Source organism: Miscanthus floridulus, chromosome 1 (assembly GCF_019320115.1).
Source record: "Miscanthus floridulus cultivar M001 chromosome 1, ASM1932011v1, whole genome shotgun sequence".
In the NCBI taxonomy this organism is placed as follows: domain Eukaryota; kingdom Viridiplantae; phylum Streptophyta; class Magnoliopsida; order Poales; family Poaceae; genus Miscanthus; species Miscanthus floridulus.
The window spans coordinates 67,152,017-67,171,525 of record NC_089580.1 but is presented as its reverse complement, the minus strand read 5'-3'; the positions used below and the strand labels follow the sequence as shown (position 1 = coordinate 67,171,525).

At 47.8% G+C, this 19,509-nt stretch overlaps 2 protein-coding genes across 2 annotated transcripts; both read right to left on the bottom strand.

Annotated features, from left to right (window-relative positions):
* Positions 1–9,980: 9,980 nt before the first annotated feature.
* LOC136535508 (uncharacterized) lies at positions 9,981–12,538 on the bottom strand. The gene is made up of 2 exons (XM_066527773.1): positions 11,861–12,538; positions 9,981–10,438 (listed from the first exon to the last, which is right to left on the bottom strand). The coding sequence occupies exons 1-2, from the start codon at positions 12,296–12,298 to the stop codon at positions 10,181–10,183; spliced, it is 696 nt and encodes a 231-aa protein (XP_066383870.1). The 5' UTR covers positions 12,299–12,538; the 3' UTR covers positions 9,981–10,180.
* A 216-nt stretch (positions 12,539–12,754) lies between these two features.
* On the bottom strand, positions 12,755–16,262 carry LOC136535455 (SH3 domain-containing protein 2-like). The gene is made up of 10 exons (XM_066527744.1): positions 16,015–16,262; positions 15,693–15,809; positions 15,520–15,589; positions 15,288–15,439; positions 14,623–14,724; positions 13,889–14,089; positions 13,723–13,785; positions 13,455–13,607; positions 13,277–13,351; positions 12,755–13,068 (listed from the first exon to the last, which is right to left on the bottom strand). Exons 1-10 carry the CDS (start codon positions 16,072–16,074, stop codon positions 12,952–12,954), a joined length of 1,110 nt encoding a protein of 369 aa, XP_066383841.1. The 5' UTR covers positions 16,075–16,262; the 3' UTR covers positions 12,755–12,951.
* Between the last annotated feature and the right edge of the window lie 3,247 nt (positions 16,263–19,509).

Sequence of the window (19,509 nt, the reverse complement as noted above, 5' to 3'; positions counted from 1 at the left end):
GTCCTCCCCCCGATCCCGTGCCTCCTGCTTCAATTGTTTCGCCTTTTTCATCTCCTCCCTTGCTTTCCTATCCCACTCGGCCGCGAGTCGATCCACCGCCACCACGGCCTTGTCCTTCGGCAGCGGAACCGGACTATCCTTGAAGACTAGCCCCCTCAGCTGATCCCAACGTCACAAAAGCAAGTATTAAAAAAGGGAGATTCAGGAGAAAGAAAAGAGCACGGGAGAAGAGGGCTTACGAATTCAAAGAACCCAGGCTCCGGCCGCATTGGGGGATGTCCGGGCACTGGATACACGATGTTGAGGACCTTGCCGGCGGAATCCTTCATCGGCTCTGTCGCCTCCTTGATGCGCTGCGCCACTTCCGAGTAAGGGAGCGCCTCGTCAACGAGCACCGTCCCCTCGAACGATATCCTAGGCATCATCCGATGTAGGGGAAGCACACGCGCCATTAGGGGCGCCACCCTCCTCACGTGGTAGGCACCGATAATCCCCGTCCCCTTTACACCCCGATCCTTCAGGGCTTGGAGGGTGGAAAGAAGGTCAGAGATGTGTTTCTTGTCTTTGGACTGGACGCCCCAGCCCCACAACTCCAGAACGTCCACAATAAGACATCCAGTGTACTTCGGTAGGGTGGCACTCACATCATCCCTAACATAAAACCACTGCAAGTGCCATCCCTTGTTGGATGTTGCCAGACGCATGTATGGGTAACCCCTCGACCGGGTATGGCGTAGATGAATGCTGGCACATCCCATCGGCGCGTTCACATCTTTCCCCCCAATCTTCCTCTTCAACAAACTAATGTTAAAGAAATACCGCCACAGATCAAAATGGGGATCGATCCCCAGGAAACCCTCGCACAGGGCAACAAACGCTGCCATGTGTTGAATCCCATTGGGAGTTAGATGCTGCAGCTCTACCTCATAGTAATCCAGCAGCCCCCGAAGGAATCTATGCTTGGGTACCCTGAATCCCCGCTCATGGAAGATGGCAAAAGAGACAACATACCCTTTAGGCGGCACCGGCTCACCCTCATCGCCAGGTAGCAGCCACTCCTGGACGGTGGATAGTGGGCGGAGAAGATCACGGCGGACGAGGCCCTCCAGACGCCGGGAGGTGATGCTAGATCTGCCCCACAACTCCATTAAATCAATTAGGGAGAAGGGCAAGCGCGAGCTTGACGACGGCTGCAACACAAACGCAAGCCGGTCGACAGTGGTGATGCGGGCGCAGGAGGTTGGGACGATTGGCGGCGGATGTTTCAGAACGCAAAGGCAGGGGAGCGAAATATGGAACCTTGGGGGCAAACCCCGTGGTTTTATCGGGGGCGACGGATGCGAGAAGGGCAACCGTCCGCCTCAATCTCTGGGCCTGCCACACACGCCACCGCGTCACGTCATGGGACACGCACCGGCAGTCCCTATCCTCTCACCCCAAAAATCTCGGCGGACGGTTCGCCTTCCCTAGGCGAATCTAGACTCTCTACCCACCTGGGAAACACAAGCCACGAAGGCCTTTTCTTTTCTCTTTGGCCCACCTAGGGCCCAGAAGCTCGGTGGCCGGCCCAACTAAGGAGGGATCCACGAACGATCTGAAATCAAGGGCAGAAGCACCAGTTAGGTCAGCTCTGAATTAGTTCCCAGCGAATGGGATGCCACAACCCACTCGGAAAAACATCCGGTTGATGAAAAACTAAGTCCTTCAGTCTTACCCACGAAGGGACCGATACAACCCCTCGGGCGACTCTACTCGAATCACCCGGGGGCTACACCCATCGGGTGCGCGAGCGCACCCTCTGGCAAAGTAACTTCGATGAAGTCATAAAAAACACCCTCCAGGCGGTTCTACTCGAATCACCTAGAGGCTCGGGGGCTACTATCGGGGACCTAATACTGGGGTACCCCAGAAGGTGGAACCAATAACCACCGAATGTGAAAAACTTCTAGAAGCATAAGGGCGCCGTTTCATCCCTTGCTCGAGTGACAGGAGTTTGGTTCCGCCTCGCCCGACGCCTTTGTGAGATAAACTCTGCCTCGCCCGAGGGCTCAAGGTTAATCTCCATCTCGCTCGACGCCTTTGGGACAGGCTCGGTCTCGCCCGAGGGCCAAGAGATAAACTCCGTCTCGCCCGACGCCTTTAGGGCGGGCTCGGTCTCGCCCGAGGGCTGAGGGATAGATTCTGCCTCGCCCGACCCTGGAGGGGCGAGGTCGGTCTCACCCGAGAGATAGGAATTGGTCTTCGTTTCGCCCGACGGTAAGGAACGAGTCTCACCCTGCTCCATATCTAAAGATCGGATTCATCTTACCTGACAACTTCTCCCCATTCCCTCAAGATGATAAGTACGGGGCAAGACAAGATGTTCGGGTCAACCATGGCTCCAAGGACCATACCCTACGCCCTGGCAGGAAAAGTACTGCCAGGGGATGACAGGACAGGTGCTTTAGATCCTTTCGGGTGCCGCAGAGCCCGAAAGGTAGTACAGGTGCGTGCTCCTCGCCCTATAGAGTTGTAGGCGCCGCCTTCAGCCCTGGGACACGGAACCTGACAAAGATACACGACAACCGCTATGCTCCAGAAAAGGATTTGCTATCTCCACGAACGGCGGATTTTTCGTCACCACGCTATGGACCCAAGGGAGCGGCGCCCGCTTCCTGACCCCTTAGGTCCACCAAGTCAGAAGGCCTTGACCATGGCATTACGCCGGATCCTGACCCCTTGTCCCTCCGACGAAGACTCACAAGAACCAGAAGGCATGCAGAGCAAGGCTAGGGAAGGCTAATAAGTCAAAACCACTATGCTACAGCCCATACCCTGCGTAGGGCAATGTTCTGTGATCAACCTAACATTCTACAGAGACATCGACAGTATTGTAGGCACTTATCTTCCTTCGCACTCATCAGAATGAAGAAGGAGGATTGGGTAGACGTGAGCCACAAGAATAAGGTAGAGCCCTCATCCTTGTAAAGCCGGCCCCTTCATCTATAAAAGGGGATGTGCTTCCTCCATCAGAGGGAGGCTTAAGACCGAACAATACGACACTCAGATACTCATAGTCAAGTGGCTTCGAACCTCTTGACCTCCCTTCAGCCCTTCCATCAGAGACTTGGGACCAGTCCCTCTCTCGATTATTTGTATCCCTTACTACAAAACGTTCACGATGCTAATAACACGAGCAGCAACAAACTGGATGTAGAGACTTTCGGCCCGAACTAGTATAAATCTTGTGTCCTTTAGCGCACCATCCGAGCCTAACGCGCATTACTATAAATTTACTTGCCGGTGCTTGTACGAAACACCGACACTACTACTACTACCACCACCACCACCACTACTCCTACTAGTACTCCTCCTGCTCCTACTACTACTCCTTCTCTATTTTTTTTGCTTATATACTGCTGATGTGTAGTGGCTGCTGCTACTACTACTACTACTACTACTCCTACCACTACTCCTACTACTACTACTCCTACTACTACTCCTACTACTCCTCCTCTTACTACTCCTATTACTCCTCCTCCCTGTACTTGCTACTCCTACTGCTGCTCTTCTTTTAGTGATGCTCCTACTACTACTCCTAAGTGGCTGCTGCTCTTACTCTACTACTACCACTCTACTGCTAAACTTACTCTACTCTACTACTTTCTACTTACTACTACTACTTGCTACTCCTAAGTGGCTGCTGCTCTTACTCTACTACTACCACTCCTTCTCTGTTTTTTTGCTTATATCTTGCTGGTGTGTAGTGGCTGCTGCTGTTGCTACTACTACTACTACTACTACTACTACTACTACTACTACTACTACTACTACTACTACTACTACTACTACTACTATTACTACTACTCCTACTACTCCTACCACTACTCCTACTCCTCCTCCTCCTCCTACTACTCCTACTCCTACTCCTACTCCTACTCCTACTCCTCTTACTACTCCTCTTACTACTCCTACTACTCCTCTTACTACTTGCTACTCCTAAGTGTCTGCTGCTCTTACTCTACTACTTCCACTCTACTGCTACACTTACTCTACTCTACTACTTTCTACTTACTACTACTACTTGCTACTTCTAGCTACTAACTATTGGCTGCTGTTGCTTTTTTTGCCAAATCTCCCAGAACTCGCCTAGGACTTGTTGTCCTGTCTTTTGCCATTAGTTGCTGCTCTATGTTTGCTAAGCAGCTGTTGGTTTTTTTGCCAAATCTCCCCTCTCCTCTCCTCTCCTTTGTTTTGCCAATGATGAAATTGTCTAAGTCCATATATTATATGGAATATAAGCTGATGATCAAGAACTTGTGAGGAACTTGACATCATTAGTAGCCGCCCCTACATTACCTTCTCCTCTCTTCTCTGTTATGATGCCTTGATGCTCCAAGTTCAAGATCAGATGATGATTGACATGTTTCTGAGGCATCTACCACTGCTACTACTCGTTTTTTTGATATATTGTTGTTTTATAGGACTACTTTGGTTTATAAACCTTTTTGATTTCTTATACCATCTCGCGTACCTAAAGCACACTTTCTTGCATCTATTAGAACAAAACGCGAAATAATGTCGTGGACACCAGATAGTGCAGCCTGATGCCCCGAGCATGATGAGCACCCAACGTATGAGGAGCAAGCACTAGAGGACCAGCTAACTCAGGAGCAGTTCGATAACGAGTTAGAAAAGGATCTAGAAGTGATGCTTACTCAGGAGCAGTGTGACAAGGAGGAAGGGGGAGCAGAAGGAAGAGCAGGAGAGGTTGTTGAAGGCAAAGAAGAAGAGGATGATGATGATGATGACTCAGAAGAGGGATATGAAAGTCCTGATGATCCTTTCCCATGTGAAGTCAGAAGGAGGCCAACGAAGGAAGATTTGGACAAGGATTTTGACCCGAACGAGGAGGTAGGGAAAAAGCCTTAGCTTGTAAATTTTGCTAAAGCTTTGGCTGTGTTACCTCTGCTAACACTTTGACCTATCGTATATATAGGTCCCTCCTGAAACTCAGAAAAGATGACATCGACGTCCGCGACATCTCATTGGACAAGATGGAGTAGAGGAAAGGAGAGCAGACGGATCATGATGCCTTTGCTCCACAACCTCAAGACACAACCACGACTACCAAGCCTAAGAGGAAACGAGGGGATAGAAAAGGAAATCTATATCCAGATAAGGCATGCTATGTGATAACGGAGGTCGGGCCAACAGGGGAGATCCTTGAGCCGAAGGAATTAAGAGGACGATTCCGTAATGCGATCAGGGCCCTAGTAAGAGATAAATTGAACCTAGCAATCCCTAACTGGAAAGAGGTACCAGAGAACACAAAGAATACACTATGGGATAGGCAGCTGAAGCTCAATTTTAGATTTCCGGAGGGTAAGCACGAACTGGTAAAAAAATGCTTTCAGGATGATGGGAGAGTCATTCCGACGTTGGAGGTCGGAGCTCAACACGAAGTATATCCAAAAGGGGTTAACTCCCTTCAACGAGTTCGGCAAAATAACTTCTAGTCAATAGGAGGAGCTCGTGGCTCAAAAGACTTCACCGGAGGCATTGGAGGTCAGTGCCCGTAACACCGAGCTGGCAAAGAGGAACAAACACCACCATCATCTAGGCCCCGATGACTACTATGCCAAGGAAGAGTAGTTTAGGAAGATGGACGAAGAGACCGCAACTGCTGGGAATATCGATGTGACGAATTTGAAGGTACGCTCAAAGAATTGGATATATGCGAGGAGTACAGAATCATCCAGCGGTAATCTTAAGTTTGATAAGCCAGAGACCCAAGAGGCAGTATCAAGGATACTGAAATATGCTGAAGACAAGGAGAAGGGCTCATTCAATCCTTCTAGAGAGAGGGACGAGCTTAGCCTTGGCTTGGGAAACAAGGAGCACACAGGCCGCACCAGGGGGCTAGGGAAAAGGACGACATGGAAGCAAGGATTCGAAGAGGACAGGCACATGTACAAGAAACATGGCAGAGACCGGGAGACTAGTCTTGAGCTCCAAGTGAAGGCTCTAGTTGCGAAGGCACTGGAGGAGCAAGGATTGTCTACGGAGCCACGGATATTAGTGACGCCACTAGGAGAACTGACATTAGTTGGCAGCCCTCCGAAAGTTCCTAGCAACCAATGTTCCACTGCAGCCACAACTCCTATCAACCGCATACGGGAACCAACTAGTTGCACCTTGGTGTTTCTCAGCGGCCGGCAGAACACTGTGATGGAGGTGGCAACGGGTGTGGCACATCCTCCTAGTGGCTTACACCACAATAATAAGATACCGTCAGACTACACTAGGGTCGAGGTGCATACAGTGAAGCCCGAGTTCATGTAGTGGAGGATAGACTACGTAACTCCCGAGGGGCTGGTGTTACTCGGAGATATTATGGGGCAGTTCATCCTCTGGCACAAATGGGATATTATATTGACTGCTTCTTCGCCGCCTCCCCCTCTCCCAAATTTGGAGCGAGTTGTTGAGGTCGGGGAGATATTTTCACCGTCTCGTGACCATCCTGAGATGCCACATTCTTCCCCGCCTCCTAGCGAGCATGTGCCTGATGAGATGCCACAACCTTCTCCAGCTCGTACCGAGCAAGTGCATCATGAGATACCACAGTCTTCTCAACAAGCACAGCCGATACATGAACAACGAGTGCCTCTTGAAGAAGGTGATGCACAAGAAGATGAGGACGTGCCTGAATGGGAACTTCGAAAGAAGCATCCAATCACCATAAGGCCAGTTTATGTTCCGATCAAAGACGTCTCATCGGTGTCCAAGTGGTTTTCCCATGACCAGTTCAAGCCTGAGAACCAAGTTAAAAAAAGTCCCATCATGGGGTTCTGAGGAGGCCGTCACTAGCAAACTCCACCAAATTGCAAAGCAATATCCAAATGTTGATGCCATCGAATGGTCAAAGGATTGCCCGAAAACATATGAAAGAGGCAAGCCCTTCCTACTAAACCGGGACATCTAGCGCCTACCACTTGGAATGAGAATGTTCTATGATTGGTACTTGCGTGTTCTTCCAACGAGCATAGATCTCATACAAGCATGCTTCCCCACCGGCATATTTGGAAGCCCAGCCGGGAAAATTGTCTTTGACTTCAATGACATGCACACATGCTTCACTTGGAAGAAATGGAGATGAATTTAATTCGCACGTGGTGCCTATAAGTCCTTGTCCCCCCGATATGATATGAATGTAATCTTTGAATTTTGTTGTAACTAACCCACGCCGTGATTTGTAGAATACAAGTGCACATTGTCAAACAAATGCCAAGTGTGAAAGCCGGGTATCTAGACCTCAAGCTATAGCCCAAACAAATTTTAATTACCCTAAACGGTGGACACTGGATGCCAAAGAGCTAGCTGCTGCAAAGACTCTTCGAGAGAAAGAGCGCATCCGTACGGCGAAACTAAGGGAAGAGTCTCTTAAGGCTGCGGCATACATTGCCCTGGCTTTCAAAAATCTCCAACAACACTCTACTATATGGCTACCATACAACTTCGAGTAAGTTCAACTCTATACTTAAAGCTTTGTTCGATATATTTTATTCGATGCAAAAGAGCTTATCTAGTTCTACGATTAAATCCATGCAGCAACCACTAGATATGTATATCCGTCGATGTCGGGAGAAGCATGGCATGGGTCTTTGATTCAATAGATAGGGACCCGGTGACATACAAAGACTTCATATCGATTCTCAAGACGTATACATATCGACAATCCTCATTAGCTTATATGTTTGTATACGTACTTGTAACGTTCACTTTTGGATTCTAACAAGTTGTATTTGCACGTAGGATCACCTGAAGATCTAGCCCTTGGCATTTGATAGCGCAATCCTAACACATCCAATATTTTCCCAAGATTCTGATACAGCTTTAACATCTTGTGTAGTTGGCGTCTAGAATATAACCGCATTGTCCGCGTAGAGGGACAGGCGCAACCACGCCATTCTGTTCTGCTATATGGAACTTAAACAGAAAACATTAGTTTCCACCTGATCACTTAGATTCTTAGTTCCTATTTGGAATACGGTAAAATTTTCACGTTCCTACGTTCTTCCATGAAATTAACCCGATTACTATTAAATTCCTGCATCAGTCATGTGAAATCCTGCGTTCCAAACAGGCGCTTAGAGTAGAGGCACGTGTGTGTTTTTGTGTGTGTAGCTCTTCAAGCTTTTTTTTAGAATTACACGGTACAACGTATACGCCCACAACACGCACGCACACTCACCTCCTATGAACACACGCACGTAATAAACCCTACCCATACGAGCACCTCATTTACCAACTATCATGGTGACCCTGGAGCTTAAAAGATGGCAGCCCACCTATGTGAAAGGTGCACTGGAGTGAAATCTGGAAGCAGCTGGGTATGTTTAAAAGCGTGTCAGCACAAAAAGGGACTCATTAGGCATTGCTTCACACGGTAGCAAAATGGAAGGCCAAACCAGACATCATCATCAACCATCAGTTCAGTTCATCACTGTCATTTGCTTCTTTGTCCTTAATCTGTGATGTTATGCCTTGCAGGTGTATAGAAAGCACCGGAGACGTGTCGGGGTGTCGCAGCAAAGCATGTCTGGTCATGGGTTCTTTCTCAAGAAAAGGTAAAGCAGTTGTTGTTCTGCAGAGAATAGGAAGGTTTAACAACAGGTGGGGTTTCATCTTCTCTAGATCGAGCGAAGGGCCTGCCTGTGGCATCTCCACATTGCATCGATCCGCAAAGAGGGAAACTGCTGAACTGTCGGTTGTTCATAGGGTCTGTCTGGTGCACCAGGGTTTTATTGGAAATGGTGTGACTATTTCTACAGGAATCTTTAGTCCTGAGTCCTGACAGGTTTCTATTTGCTTCATACAGAACCTTATAATACACTGATCAGTAGTCGCTGAAGGCGATGTTGAAAAGAGAGGGCGGCCCAGTCCTGGATGCAAAAGTTGAATGTGAAACGAGGTCCCATAAAATCGATTGCTGACTGCCAGGGCAGGGTTTCCGTCCGAAAAACACACTTGGACGAAATTTTCAAATTTCAACAACCAATGTGAACCTAGAGACAAATGTTGGAGGAAATATATAATGTTGAAACTTGGAGGTAGCAATTGACCTCGTGGTACCAGTAATTCAAGTACAGCTGAATAGAAGTCAAAGATAGCAGAATACTCACCAACAACCATTGATTGGAGCAACATATGTTGTAACCAGTAAGACATCGATAATAAGAGGGGAAACCCAAAAGGCAAACAATCAGAAAGAGAGCAAACTGATGATGAAATCAAGTATCTGAATGTTTTTATTATGACTATCTTGAGTGGATTCATGACATCATTTGTTCTTCGATGGTATGTCCGGTCTACAAGAAACAGAAATGCACATGTGCACACACATCCGTCTAGACTGCTTTGGAGCTGACCGACTCAACGGCTTAGTAAGACATTAAAAAGATTAAGTTGTCTTAGGAAAGTTCACTTCGTAGCTAAAAAGTTGCATATTTCTAGTAGTGTTCTTAGGACAATATGGATGTTAAGCACTGACTCTGCACCAGTCAGTCTCAGTGCAACATCAACAAACACAACTGTTCAACAAAGTCGCAAAAAGCATGAACAATCGAATGGATGGTTCTCTGCTGTGATTTGAAAGACCAGATGGAAGAGGTATACGGACATGTCAACATCGAAAGCCGTCCGTGTTCCTGTGCTAAGATTTGAAAGGCCCCTTCCAGAATATGGAAGGAAGAGAAATATGATGCTGCACCAATCTTATTGGAGTAGGTCAGATGTATGCATCAATTAGGTTATTTCATGTTTTAGTCTCACCAAATTGAACGTAGTGACAGATTTTTTTTATCAAAAAAAAAACAGATTTTTTTTTAATGGCATTGCCGACTTCGATTTGCATGAGAGAAAATAATCACACAAAGTATCTTGTGTCTATTTTCATTGTGCAGTTGATGAGACCTGAAACCGTAATTTACTGGTCAAACTAGAACTAAACACTAGCATATTATCCCAATTAGTTTGTCTAAAATTTTACATGATCACTTTAGGGTCCGGAGTCCAGATAACACGAAAAACAAGAATATAGCGTTTTATGTCACTGCTATCCTCGGCCATATGATGACCCCTTGGATGCCATTGGTCTTCTCTTCTGTTGACCCCTAAATGTAGATCCAGATCCAACAAATCATCTGCCTGAGCTGTTTCTAGGGCATTCTTCAAATGATTCTTCAGATTTTACAAACCGCCTAGCATTTCCTTCTTCAGGACTTGAAAATCTCCTAGCATTTTCAGCAACTTGTTGTTTCTTTTTCATCTTGCTGGTGCTAGGCCTATACAGAATAACAGAGCGACCAATTTGGTAAACGGCGATGGATCCTGTTGACTCCTCAAGTTGAAGTATCACATCAGGTAGCTTCCCAGGGCAGTTCCCATGAATTTTTAGCTGTTATAGCATAGGAATCTTGGTGAGAAAAACCTAACAGCTGTGAATGGAGTGCAGAAGGAAATGTAAACTAAAGCAATAAAGAGCCCAAGATACATTGAATCTTGTAGTCTTATTGTATTCTTTCACGTGAATTGGAACAGAACAAATTTCAACTTATCATGAGTGTCAGACTGTCAGGCACCAATAAGCACAGAGTTACCCGATTCCAAAAATGCGTTTTCCACACTTGGGCGAGTCAGAATACAGTATTTTTATTAGACTGTATTATACCTACTTCATTTTCATGACAAACTTGAACGTTATGATTTGTCTATCTAACTACATATAAGTAACAGATCATATTTCTTCACGAGGACCCTGCTTCTTGAAAGGTGTTGATACAAAGATTGATAATTGGGTGGAATCTCCGTAGACAAACACAAATTAGCCCATCACATTATCACAACAATCCATGGCCCACAATGTTCAATTTATTGCCCATTCTTACCACTTAAGCAAAATAGAAGCCCCAACATTGGATAATTGGACTACCCTATTTAAGAAATTAGGGTTAACAATACCAACTCCTTAATCTAATATTGATGAATATAGAATCTTCTAGCATCATACTCATGAGTGTACATTGGTCATGAGCGTCAACTCATATTATCAAGTTTAGTGGGACCTAATGATATGGTTAAGTTGCTTCTCATTCCAACTAAACCGAGAACTTAATGAAGCTATACAAAAGAGAAGGGCTACGAGATTTTGACAGGAACACATAAAGGAATAAGGACTGATGCTTACTGCAACAATCAGTCTCACAGTTTCATACACAAGAGTGACCTCCAAGTCAGCTTCTTGGTCAACAAAATTGCCGAGGAGGAAGAAAAACAAGTGCCAGGAAAGAGAAGGAAAGTTAAATGGAAGGTGATTGGCAGTCCCCTGAGAATTGCAGGGTTAGAGTTCATACTTGTTGCAACTCATGTGGATAAAAGTTTTGCCATTTTTTTATTTTTCGTTGCCAATTTAGCTTCTAAATTTGCGCCTTCTGCATTACATAATGGCAAAGTGTATAAACAAAAACCCGAACTAGTCACGCCTAAGTTTCATAGACCTTCCTTCTTCAACCAAACTCCCAGCCGACTTCAACTTGCCAGCTCTAGCTGGATCAGCAGCACAGTGGCGCCAGAACCCTATCCATACGATACGACAGCCATGCTTGGAACTGGACTAGTCCTTTGTCATGTGGCAATAATGAACTAAGAAGTCTTACAATGGTCTCACTTCCTTTTCTTTACCCGATGTATATTTCAGGATGTGGTTTGTTCAGCATTTGCTGAAGCAGAAACAACACGCAATTTCCTTGTAGGATTAAAACCACATGCATCATGGATTTGGCAATGGGAGAGAGATCAGAGAGGGCAAATGGGGGCATACCTTTAGGAGCTCGTTGGATTCGAGGTTGTCACTGAAGGCGGAGGCAAGGTTGGGTGTGACGCCGCTCTTGCCGACCTGCTGCGATTTGAGCTTCTTGCCGAGGCCGTGCGCGTACGAGGCCAGTTCCTTCCGCTCCTTCACGCTCAGCTTCGGCCGCGGCAGCCGTGGGAGCACGAACGACCTGGGCGCCTCAGCCTCAGCCTCAGCCTCGGCCGCAGATTCCTCCTCTACCGACTCCTCCTCTGCGTCCGGCACTACAACCTCGGCGACGGCCGTGGAAGCGGAGGCAGAGGCGGAGCCGTGGTCTAGGGGGGAGAAAAGGCGATGGGAGGTGAGGATACGGAGGCGAGGGGGCGGGAGATGAGAGGAAGGTACGGAGCGGGGGTGGTAGGAGAGACGGGCGAGAGGAAGGCGGAGGAGGGTTACCGCCGCCGCCATGGTTGGTCAACGCGATGCCGCGGAGCGCTGAGGCAGGGGATAGCAAGCTGCAAGTGCAACAAGACGCAGAAGGGGATAAGAAATTATACTCGGCCCACCAGTCAGTGATCAATATGGTTCTAAACCGATTACAATTCAAAACACAGCTGCCTTAAAAATGTACAAGTAAACAGAAATTCCGATTCACACTGGAGTGAGCTTGCATTTGAATTTTGAACTGCTACCAAGAATTCGTAAAATTTCGTCTACGTTGTAGGCTTGTAGCTCATTGCCTCGACAAATCTTGGCCATCTCAAGGCAACCAAGTGCTTGACCAATTGAACATACTTCTGCTTATAGTGACAGGATGAAATGGCACTGCCATAAAGAATACGATTTCAATGTGAATGATAAATAATTGGTGCTTGACTTCTAGTTTTGTTGTATGCTTCAAACAAAAAAATATATAGGTATATATTGACAGGATAACTGAAGAATGAATATAAGCATTAATGTTCAGTTCCTGCCACATGAATTTGAACAATGCAGACGGCCAGGCAGGAACAAGCCATCTAACAGGCACAGCTTTCAGCAAAATTACTGATCTTCTCTGAAGATAACAAGCATAATACACATTGTACAACCCCGAGGATATGTATGGCTCAGCGAAAGTCTTAGAAACCTTGGGCGACTTTACTTGCAAGCACACGCTCTCGTTTCTGGATGTAGTCGTAGGGGAACCAGCCAGCTTTCCCCCTGCATTCACCTTCGGCCCATCCATTGTTCGACACCTGATTAGGAAAGTTTTATAATGAAAATTCAGTAATCAAGTTTGAGTACAATGTGATTGAGGCACTCATGAAATGAGCAACCAATCTTTGTGAAGCTGGCTGCAGCAGGTATGTAACATGAGCAATTAGTAAGTTTCTAAATGGCCCGTGCACCTGGGCTAAGCTAAAGAGTAAGGAGCAGGTTCTGTCCCGTATGAGAAAGCACTACCTTTCGGACCACTATGTAGTCACCAGCTGAAAGGTTGAGCTCAGTATCACTCTCTGCTCGATATGACTGGATTGCCTGCCAAAGAAAAATGACAATACATATGTAGATTATTACAGGTAAAAATCAAGAGCTAGCGCCTGGCAGCTACAAACTTGTGCAATGTGATGAAACAAATTACCTCAGCCAAGAAATACTCCACAGTCTCAACCAATTCTGCAACTGTATTCCTCATGAATATACCATTGACCTCTTCATATGCAGGCGGCGGAGGCATGGAACTCTCAACCACTGGAGGAGGTGCTCCTTCAATTCTTTGGCGCTCAGATACCATCTAGAAGAAAAATAAGAATGCTCAATCAGGATAAAGAACCAACTCGATTTTTCTTGAAGATGTAGAGTTTCTTTAGCACACACATGGAAAGGATGCAATGCGAAAACATCAGTACCTCTCTCTCAAGTTGATCAAGAATTTGTAGGACCTTTTGGTGGTAGTTTCTCTCTGATTCAACCTTGAATTAAGTCGAAAAGTGTCATTAAACACAATAGGCAATTTTCAAGACGAACAAAAAAATAGTCAAGTCGCCCAAATGACCCAACTAGACAAATATGTACCAATGCAATAAGACGCTGCAGTGTCAGTCTTTGCTGTTGGGCTTCAACGGCAGTCATTGCTGCAACAGCTTCTTTGCCCAAAACCCCCATATTTGATTTCAACTCCTGCAGCTTTGACTCAGCTGCTTCTAGCCTTGCAACCATATCACTATTTCCAGATGCTTCTCTTAGTTTCATTTGGCGTTTTGAAACTTCAATAGCCTGCAGGACTCAAAAAACCAACTTTCCCAATTTATTACAGGAACAAAAGAAAAGAACTATATAGTATGCCTAAGTGACTTCAAGTTATAGAGAAATAACTAAAAAGATTTGCAAACAAAATGGGAAACACAGGTGGCTGAGCAATAATTCTAGCACAAGTGCACCAAACAAGAAAAGAAAGTGTGATGATGATATGTCTGGATGGATAGAAATAGCTTCTATTAATGGCTTATGTGACATGACCTGAGTTCGAATTGCATAGGGTAGTGCCCAAAGTACCACATAAAAAGCAATGACACAGTCATGCATCAGGGATGGTACTAGTCAAATCCTAAAATTATATGCTTTGATTCTAAATGGTTTATAAGTTACTATGAGAAATGTATGGTGTACTAAATTTTTTTTAATTATGCCTAATTACCATGCCTATTTCAGTCAGTAAGAGTCATGTAAAATACTGCTTGGTACCAGAAACATAAGATACAAAGACAAGGTAAACTTTTGTGCAATAGTGTAATACATATTGAAATGACCTGCGCTTCAGCTTCTTGACGCATTCTGTCGTATCTTTGGGCGAGGTGGCGAGCATCCTCCAAAGGAGCTCCCATAACCATAGCCCTCAGTGGTTCTGCAACCTGATGACAGTTTGCATTACTTGTATCAAGTTTTGTCCGGGTTTGATTTTAAGAAAAATGTACAAAGTATGAAAGGATATTATGGCACTCATGGTAAAATTTTAAACATAAGAACAAGAAATTAAGAAAGGATCCTCAAACTGGCACTTCCAATCCACTTCAGTATTTAACTGTTGACTGGCAGTTTCAATCCACTTCAAGTATTTATCTGTTGCAAGTTCTAGATACACTTACATATAACATGAGCAATTTGCAAGCTATTTAATTAGTACAAATCACCCTAACATACACTACTATCCTATTACTAGATGACGAAGAAACAAAAAAGAGATAAGCATTGCTATCCTATTAGTAGATGACCAAGATACAAAAAAGAGATGAGCCAACAGAAATGCTTGTGTTTTATTCTGTGTTAAGTAATGATTAGTCCAACAAAAAATGCTATACATCAGAGCCTTGTGTCATTTCCCAGGGCAAGCATAACGCAGAACACATATATGGCTCAAATTCCATAATCCAGTGCATTCGTACATTATGGATATAAATGCAACAATGGGCAACACCTGTGTGCCGAGGGCTTTCAGCACGTTACCCCTTTCCTTTTCCATCATGGACCGTGCCTTAGCAAAACTTAATGCTGCCTTCGACAGCGTGCTTCCACTGGTACAAGTGTTCTCAGTGCCATACTTCTTGCCATCCTCACATAACTTGTTCCCTATCAACACAAAGCACATTACGTTAACAGTTCCGAAATTCAAATTCATGTTTTCAAGACACGGGAGTTCAGCTGTCTACCGATCTCGACTTGCTTCGACCCCGTGACGATGTAGCCCTCGACGCCCCGAACAATATCCCTTTGGAAGTGCTGGGAGGAACGACAAGGCGACACATTATGTAAGCAGATCCAGATCCTAGACAGAGTAAGTACCAAGCAAGGACCGCGGCGAGGGGGATCATCCGCCATTTACCTTGGCGGCGCGCGTGGAGATGTAGAGCTTCTCGAGCTTGGAGTGCTGTTGCGCCTCGGCCTCATCCGCGAACACGCCGTCTGCGCCGTACCCACCCCCGAACTGCTTCATCACCGCCTGCGAAACAGGACACGGGCGGGCGCGAGCACGGCGCGGCATCATCAGTGATCAATACCAACCTAGAGAACGACAACCGGATCTCGGAGGAGCCGCGTCAAAGGGAGGGAGGGAGGGAGGGCGGGAGGACGGTGCGAGCCCGCGGCCGGGTCGCGGAGGAACGGATGGCGTAGATCTTGAGAAAGGGGCGGCGTGGCGCGCTCACCTGCTGCTGCCGAGCGACCTGCTCCCGGAGCTTTGAGGCCTGCTTCCGGATGGCCTCCATTGGCCGGCGGCGATCGAGAGGGTCTGGTCGGTGGGAGACGGAGTTGGGGTGGGAATGGAGCGGGGGCCGACGAGAGATCTGAATCAGGGAGGAGGAAGGAAGGAGAGATGGCGTCAGGGTCAGCCTCCCGCTCCGGCGTTCTTTCTCTTTCTCCTTTACGGTTTTTTTTTCGAACCGAGGGACATCCTCCATTTCCATTACCAGACCTAAATGTTAGGAGGCTTTTAATATACCATTAAAAAAATTTGTGATTACACATAAGCCATAAAAAAATTGACCACACATGAGTGTCATCGTTCTGAACTTCTTTGCTCTCCAAACCATTCCGTCGGTGTTCCGTTCGTTTTTCACCGTTACATGTAGGCCCGATCAATTAAAACGTCCTTAATACTCCTCTCATCTCTATCCTCTCTCTCTCAAACTCTCTCTCTTCTCGTGCGCACGGCGGCAGGCGAAGGAAGCGGCCACGCTGGCAAGGCAGCATGGCGCGCTCGCGCGTGCGGTGGCGGCGGTGGAAGCGGCCACGGTGCGGTGAGGAGGGAGAGGAGGGGGCGCGGGTGCTTCATGCGAGTGTCAGCAGCAGGGCGACCCGGTGGGCGCGGCCTTGGCGGGGTTGAGGAGCGTGGTTCCACGCACTACGGGCGCGCTTGCGCATAGGCCGGGCGACGGTGGGCGGGAGGCAGCGCGGGGAGCGAGGTGGAGACGTGAGTGGGCGCCGTGGAGCTGCGGTATGCGGAGGAGGTGCCGGGGAGGGGCTGTGGGCTTGCGCGCTCTTGCGGTGTGCCATGGCGGTGCGGGGCATCGGCAGTTGGCCATGGCGGCGCTGTAGTTATTGCGGGCGCGGGAGGCGCACCTGCACCTCGTCCCCGCGCGGAGCGCGCGGCGGCAGAGCGTGGCGGGCACGCCCACGGCCGTGAGCACGAGCGCTGACGGAGGGGATGGCGGCCGCGAGCTCGAGCGCGAGCTTCGTCGAGCGGGGCTCTGCCGGCCGCGAGCTCAAGCACGAGGGGAAGCCGGCGCGTGGACGAGGACACGGTCGTGCGGCCATGGCGGCCAGAACTCGCGGGGCGGGGCGCAAGGGCTAGGGTGGCACTGGAGGTCTCGCGGGCGACGGCCATGGCGGGCAGGGGCGCACGCGGCCATGGCGGCTGGAGCTCGTGGGGCGGGGCGCGCGGGGACAGGGCGACGCTGGAGGTGTCGCGGTCGACGGCGCGGGAAGCGTCCGGCGGCGGGCGCGAACGGGTGCTCGTCGGAGCTCGGCCATCGTCAGTCTCGCCCCTAGCCACGCACGGGAGCAGAGGTGCCGGTCCGACCACCTTCGGCTGCGGAGCTCGGTGACCGCCTCGGTTTGAGGGAAAGAGAGAGTTTGAGAGAGAGAGAGGATAGGGATGAGATGGCTATTAAGGACATTTTAACTGACCGGGCCCACGTATAACGGTGAAAAACGAACGGAACACCGACGGAATGTCTTGGAGAGCAAAGAAGTTTAGAATGATGGCACTCGTGTGCGATCAATTTTTTTAATGGCTTATTTATAATTACAAAAAAAATTAATGACATACGTATAAAAGCCTCAATGTTTAGAGAGTACTATCAGAGGGGATATAGCTACGCTACACGAGCACCCAAAAAAAAAAACTACCACCTGAACACTGCGCAACAAACCTGCAAGGCCTAACATCTGACTCAGATGAGGCAACCATCAGCAGAAGAGTTTAACAGGAACACAGTAGCAGAGCTAGAACAAAACAGCTAAACGAAGAAAACATCCCCAAGCCGATCAGCCAAAAAAAAGAGGGGGGCAGTCGTGGGAGGATCTCCCTTCAGTCCTTCCGATTCTGATGATTCACGTCCTTGTCCTCCAGCGCTTGATACCCAGCAGGCTTCTGTTTCTTGTTCAGCAACTTAAGCGCAATTTGCAGCATCGTGTTGGCTCCAGCAACTAGCAGCTCTTCATCATCTTCATGAAATAAACCTGCCCAGTAGCGCACAAGCATGACATATGATAGAGATAGGATTTTGAATCATTTTTCCATCAAAGCAAGCTTTGTTCCGAGCCTTCCAGATGGCCCAACAGAAAGCAGCGATCCCAGTAGCATGAATTTTTTTGCCATTGGGTAGCCATTTCTCACACCAAAGCCAACATTGTTCTAGGGAGTTAGGAATATCAGTAGCCCCTATGCAGACTGCCACGGGCGCCCAGACCGCCTTGGCCATGCTGCACTAGAACAAAAGATGAGAAACATATTCCTGCACCTGCGCACGGTACGGTGCACATCTTGCCCGTATGTTCATTCTCATTTGAACTCAAAGTTCTAAGAATCATAAAGAATTCAGCTCATTCCTGTGAGCTCCTCCCAGAAATCGTTCCCACACAAGAAATATTACGAAGACTTCCTCGGCGGGCTGAACAGCAAACTAGCTACTACCTGATTTCTAGGGATGCATTCGATTTTTCTAAACGTCAACCGCTTCTATAGTCCATTTGGATGTCTATAGCTCACCCGTGTGAGCCGACACAATTTTTTTCTCCTCCCTAATACTGTTCATCCTCCTCCCACCGACGCCCACCGTTGCACAGAGCCCAACGCGCAGCAGCGGAGCTCCGGCGAGACCCTACCGCGCCCGCGACGGCCTCTCTTCCCCTCCCCTCTCTCGCCGCCGCTTTCTTCTCTAACTCTGGTGAACGGCCACAACTCCCCCGCCCCGACCTGGCCCGGCCGCCTACACCACCGTCAGGGCCCCGAACCGCCCGCCTCCATCCCACCGCCTGGCCGCCCTACCTTCCTCGAGTGGACTTGGAGAAGAAAGAAGGGGAGATACTAGATTTAGAGAAGAGAAAATTCGAGTGATGGATTCCTCCAAATCACACGAGTGAGGGATAGCGTTTACCTTCCATTTTGATCGTGCCTGAAAATTTTTATTTGTGTAGTAGTAGAAGCCACATTTAGCCTTGAATGCATCCACTAGTAGAGAAACGACCATTGATCCACTTCGAAATTTGGCTATAGTCCCGGTATTTTTCGCGCCCGGTACTAGAGAAACCTTTAGTCCCGGTTGGTAGCTTCAACCAGGACTAAACGTCCCTGCCCAACGGCTATTGCGCCAGGCTTTTGCTGGAGGGGACCTTTAGTCCCGGTTGGAGCTACCAATTAGGACTAAAGATTCACTTTTACTCCCGGTTTGTACCTTCAACCGGGAGTAAAAGTCTATTCCCGGCTGGAGGCTCCGTCCGGGACTAGAAATGGACATTTAGTCCCAGTTTCTGTCTACAACCGGGACTAAAGGTCCCCTCCTATATTCCCCTTGCTCCTCTCCGAGCCCGAGCCACTTTGAGCTCAGTGTTCTTGCTTCATCGCCGGCCTCTCTTTTTCCTCATCACCGGTGATCACAAGATTTCTTTCATTCCTCCATCGATTCTTCGGTTCTAAAGGT

What these genes read in the sequence shown, in the direction of transcription:
- LOC136535508 (XM_066527773.1), bottom strand. Translation starts at nt 12,298, where the DNA reads ATGGCGGCGGCGGTAACCCTCCTCCGCCTTCCTCTCGCCCGTCTCTCC. An exon ending in AATCCAACGAGCTCCTAAAG is followed by an intron (nt 10,439 to 11,860) that starts GTATGCCCCCAT and finishes ATGCTATAACAG; the next exon opens with CTAAAAATTCATGGGAACTG.
- LOC136535455 (XM_066527744.1), bottom strand. Translation starts at nt 16,074, where the DNA reads ATGGAGGCCATCCGGAAGCAGGCCTCAAAGCTCCGGGAGCAGGTCGCT. An exon ending in TGAAAGCCCTCGGCACACAG is followed by an intron (nt 14,725 to 15,287) that starts GTGTTGCCCATT and finishes AACTGTCATCAG; the next exon opens with GTTGCAGAACCACTGAGGGC. An exon ending in ACTACATAGTGGTCCGAAAG is followed by an intron (nt 13,069 to 13,276) that starts GTAGTGCTTTCT and finishes TTTCCTAATCAG; the next exon opens with GTGTCGAACAATGGATGGGC.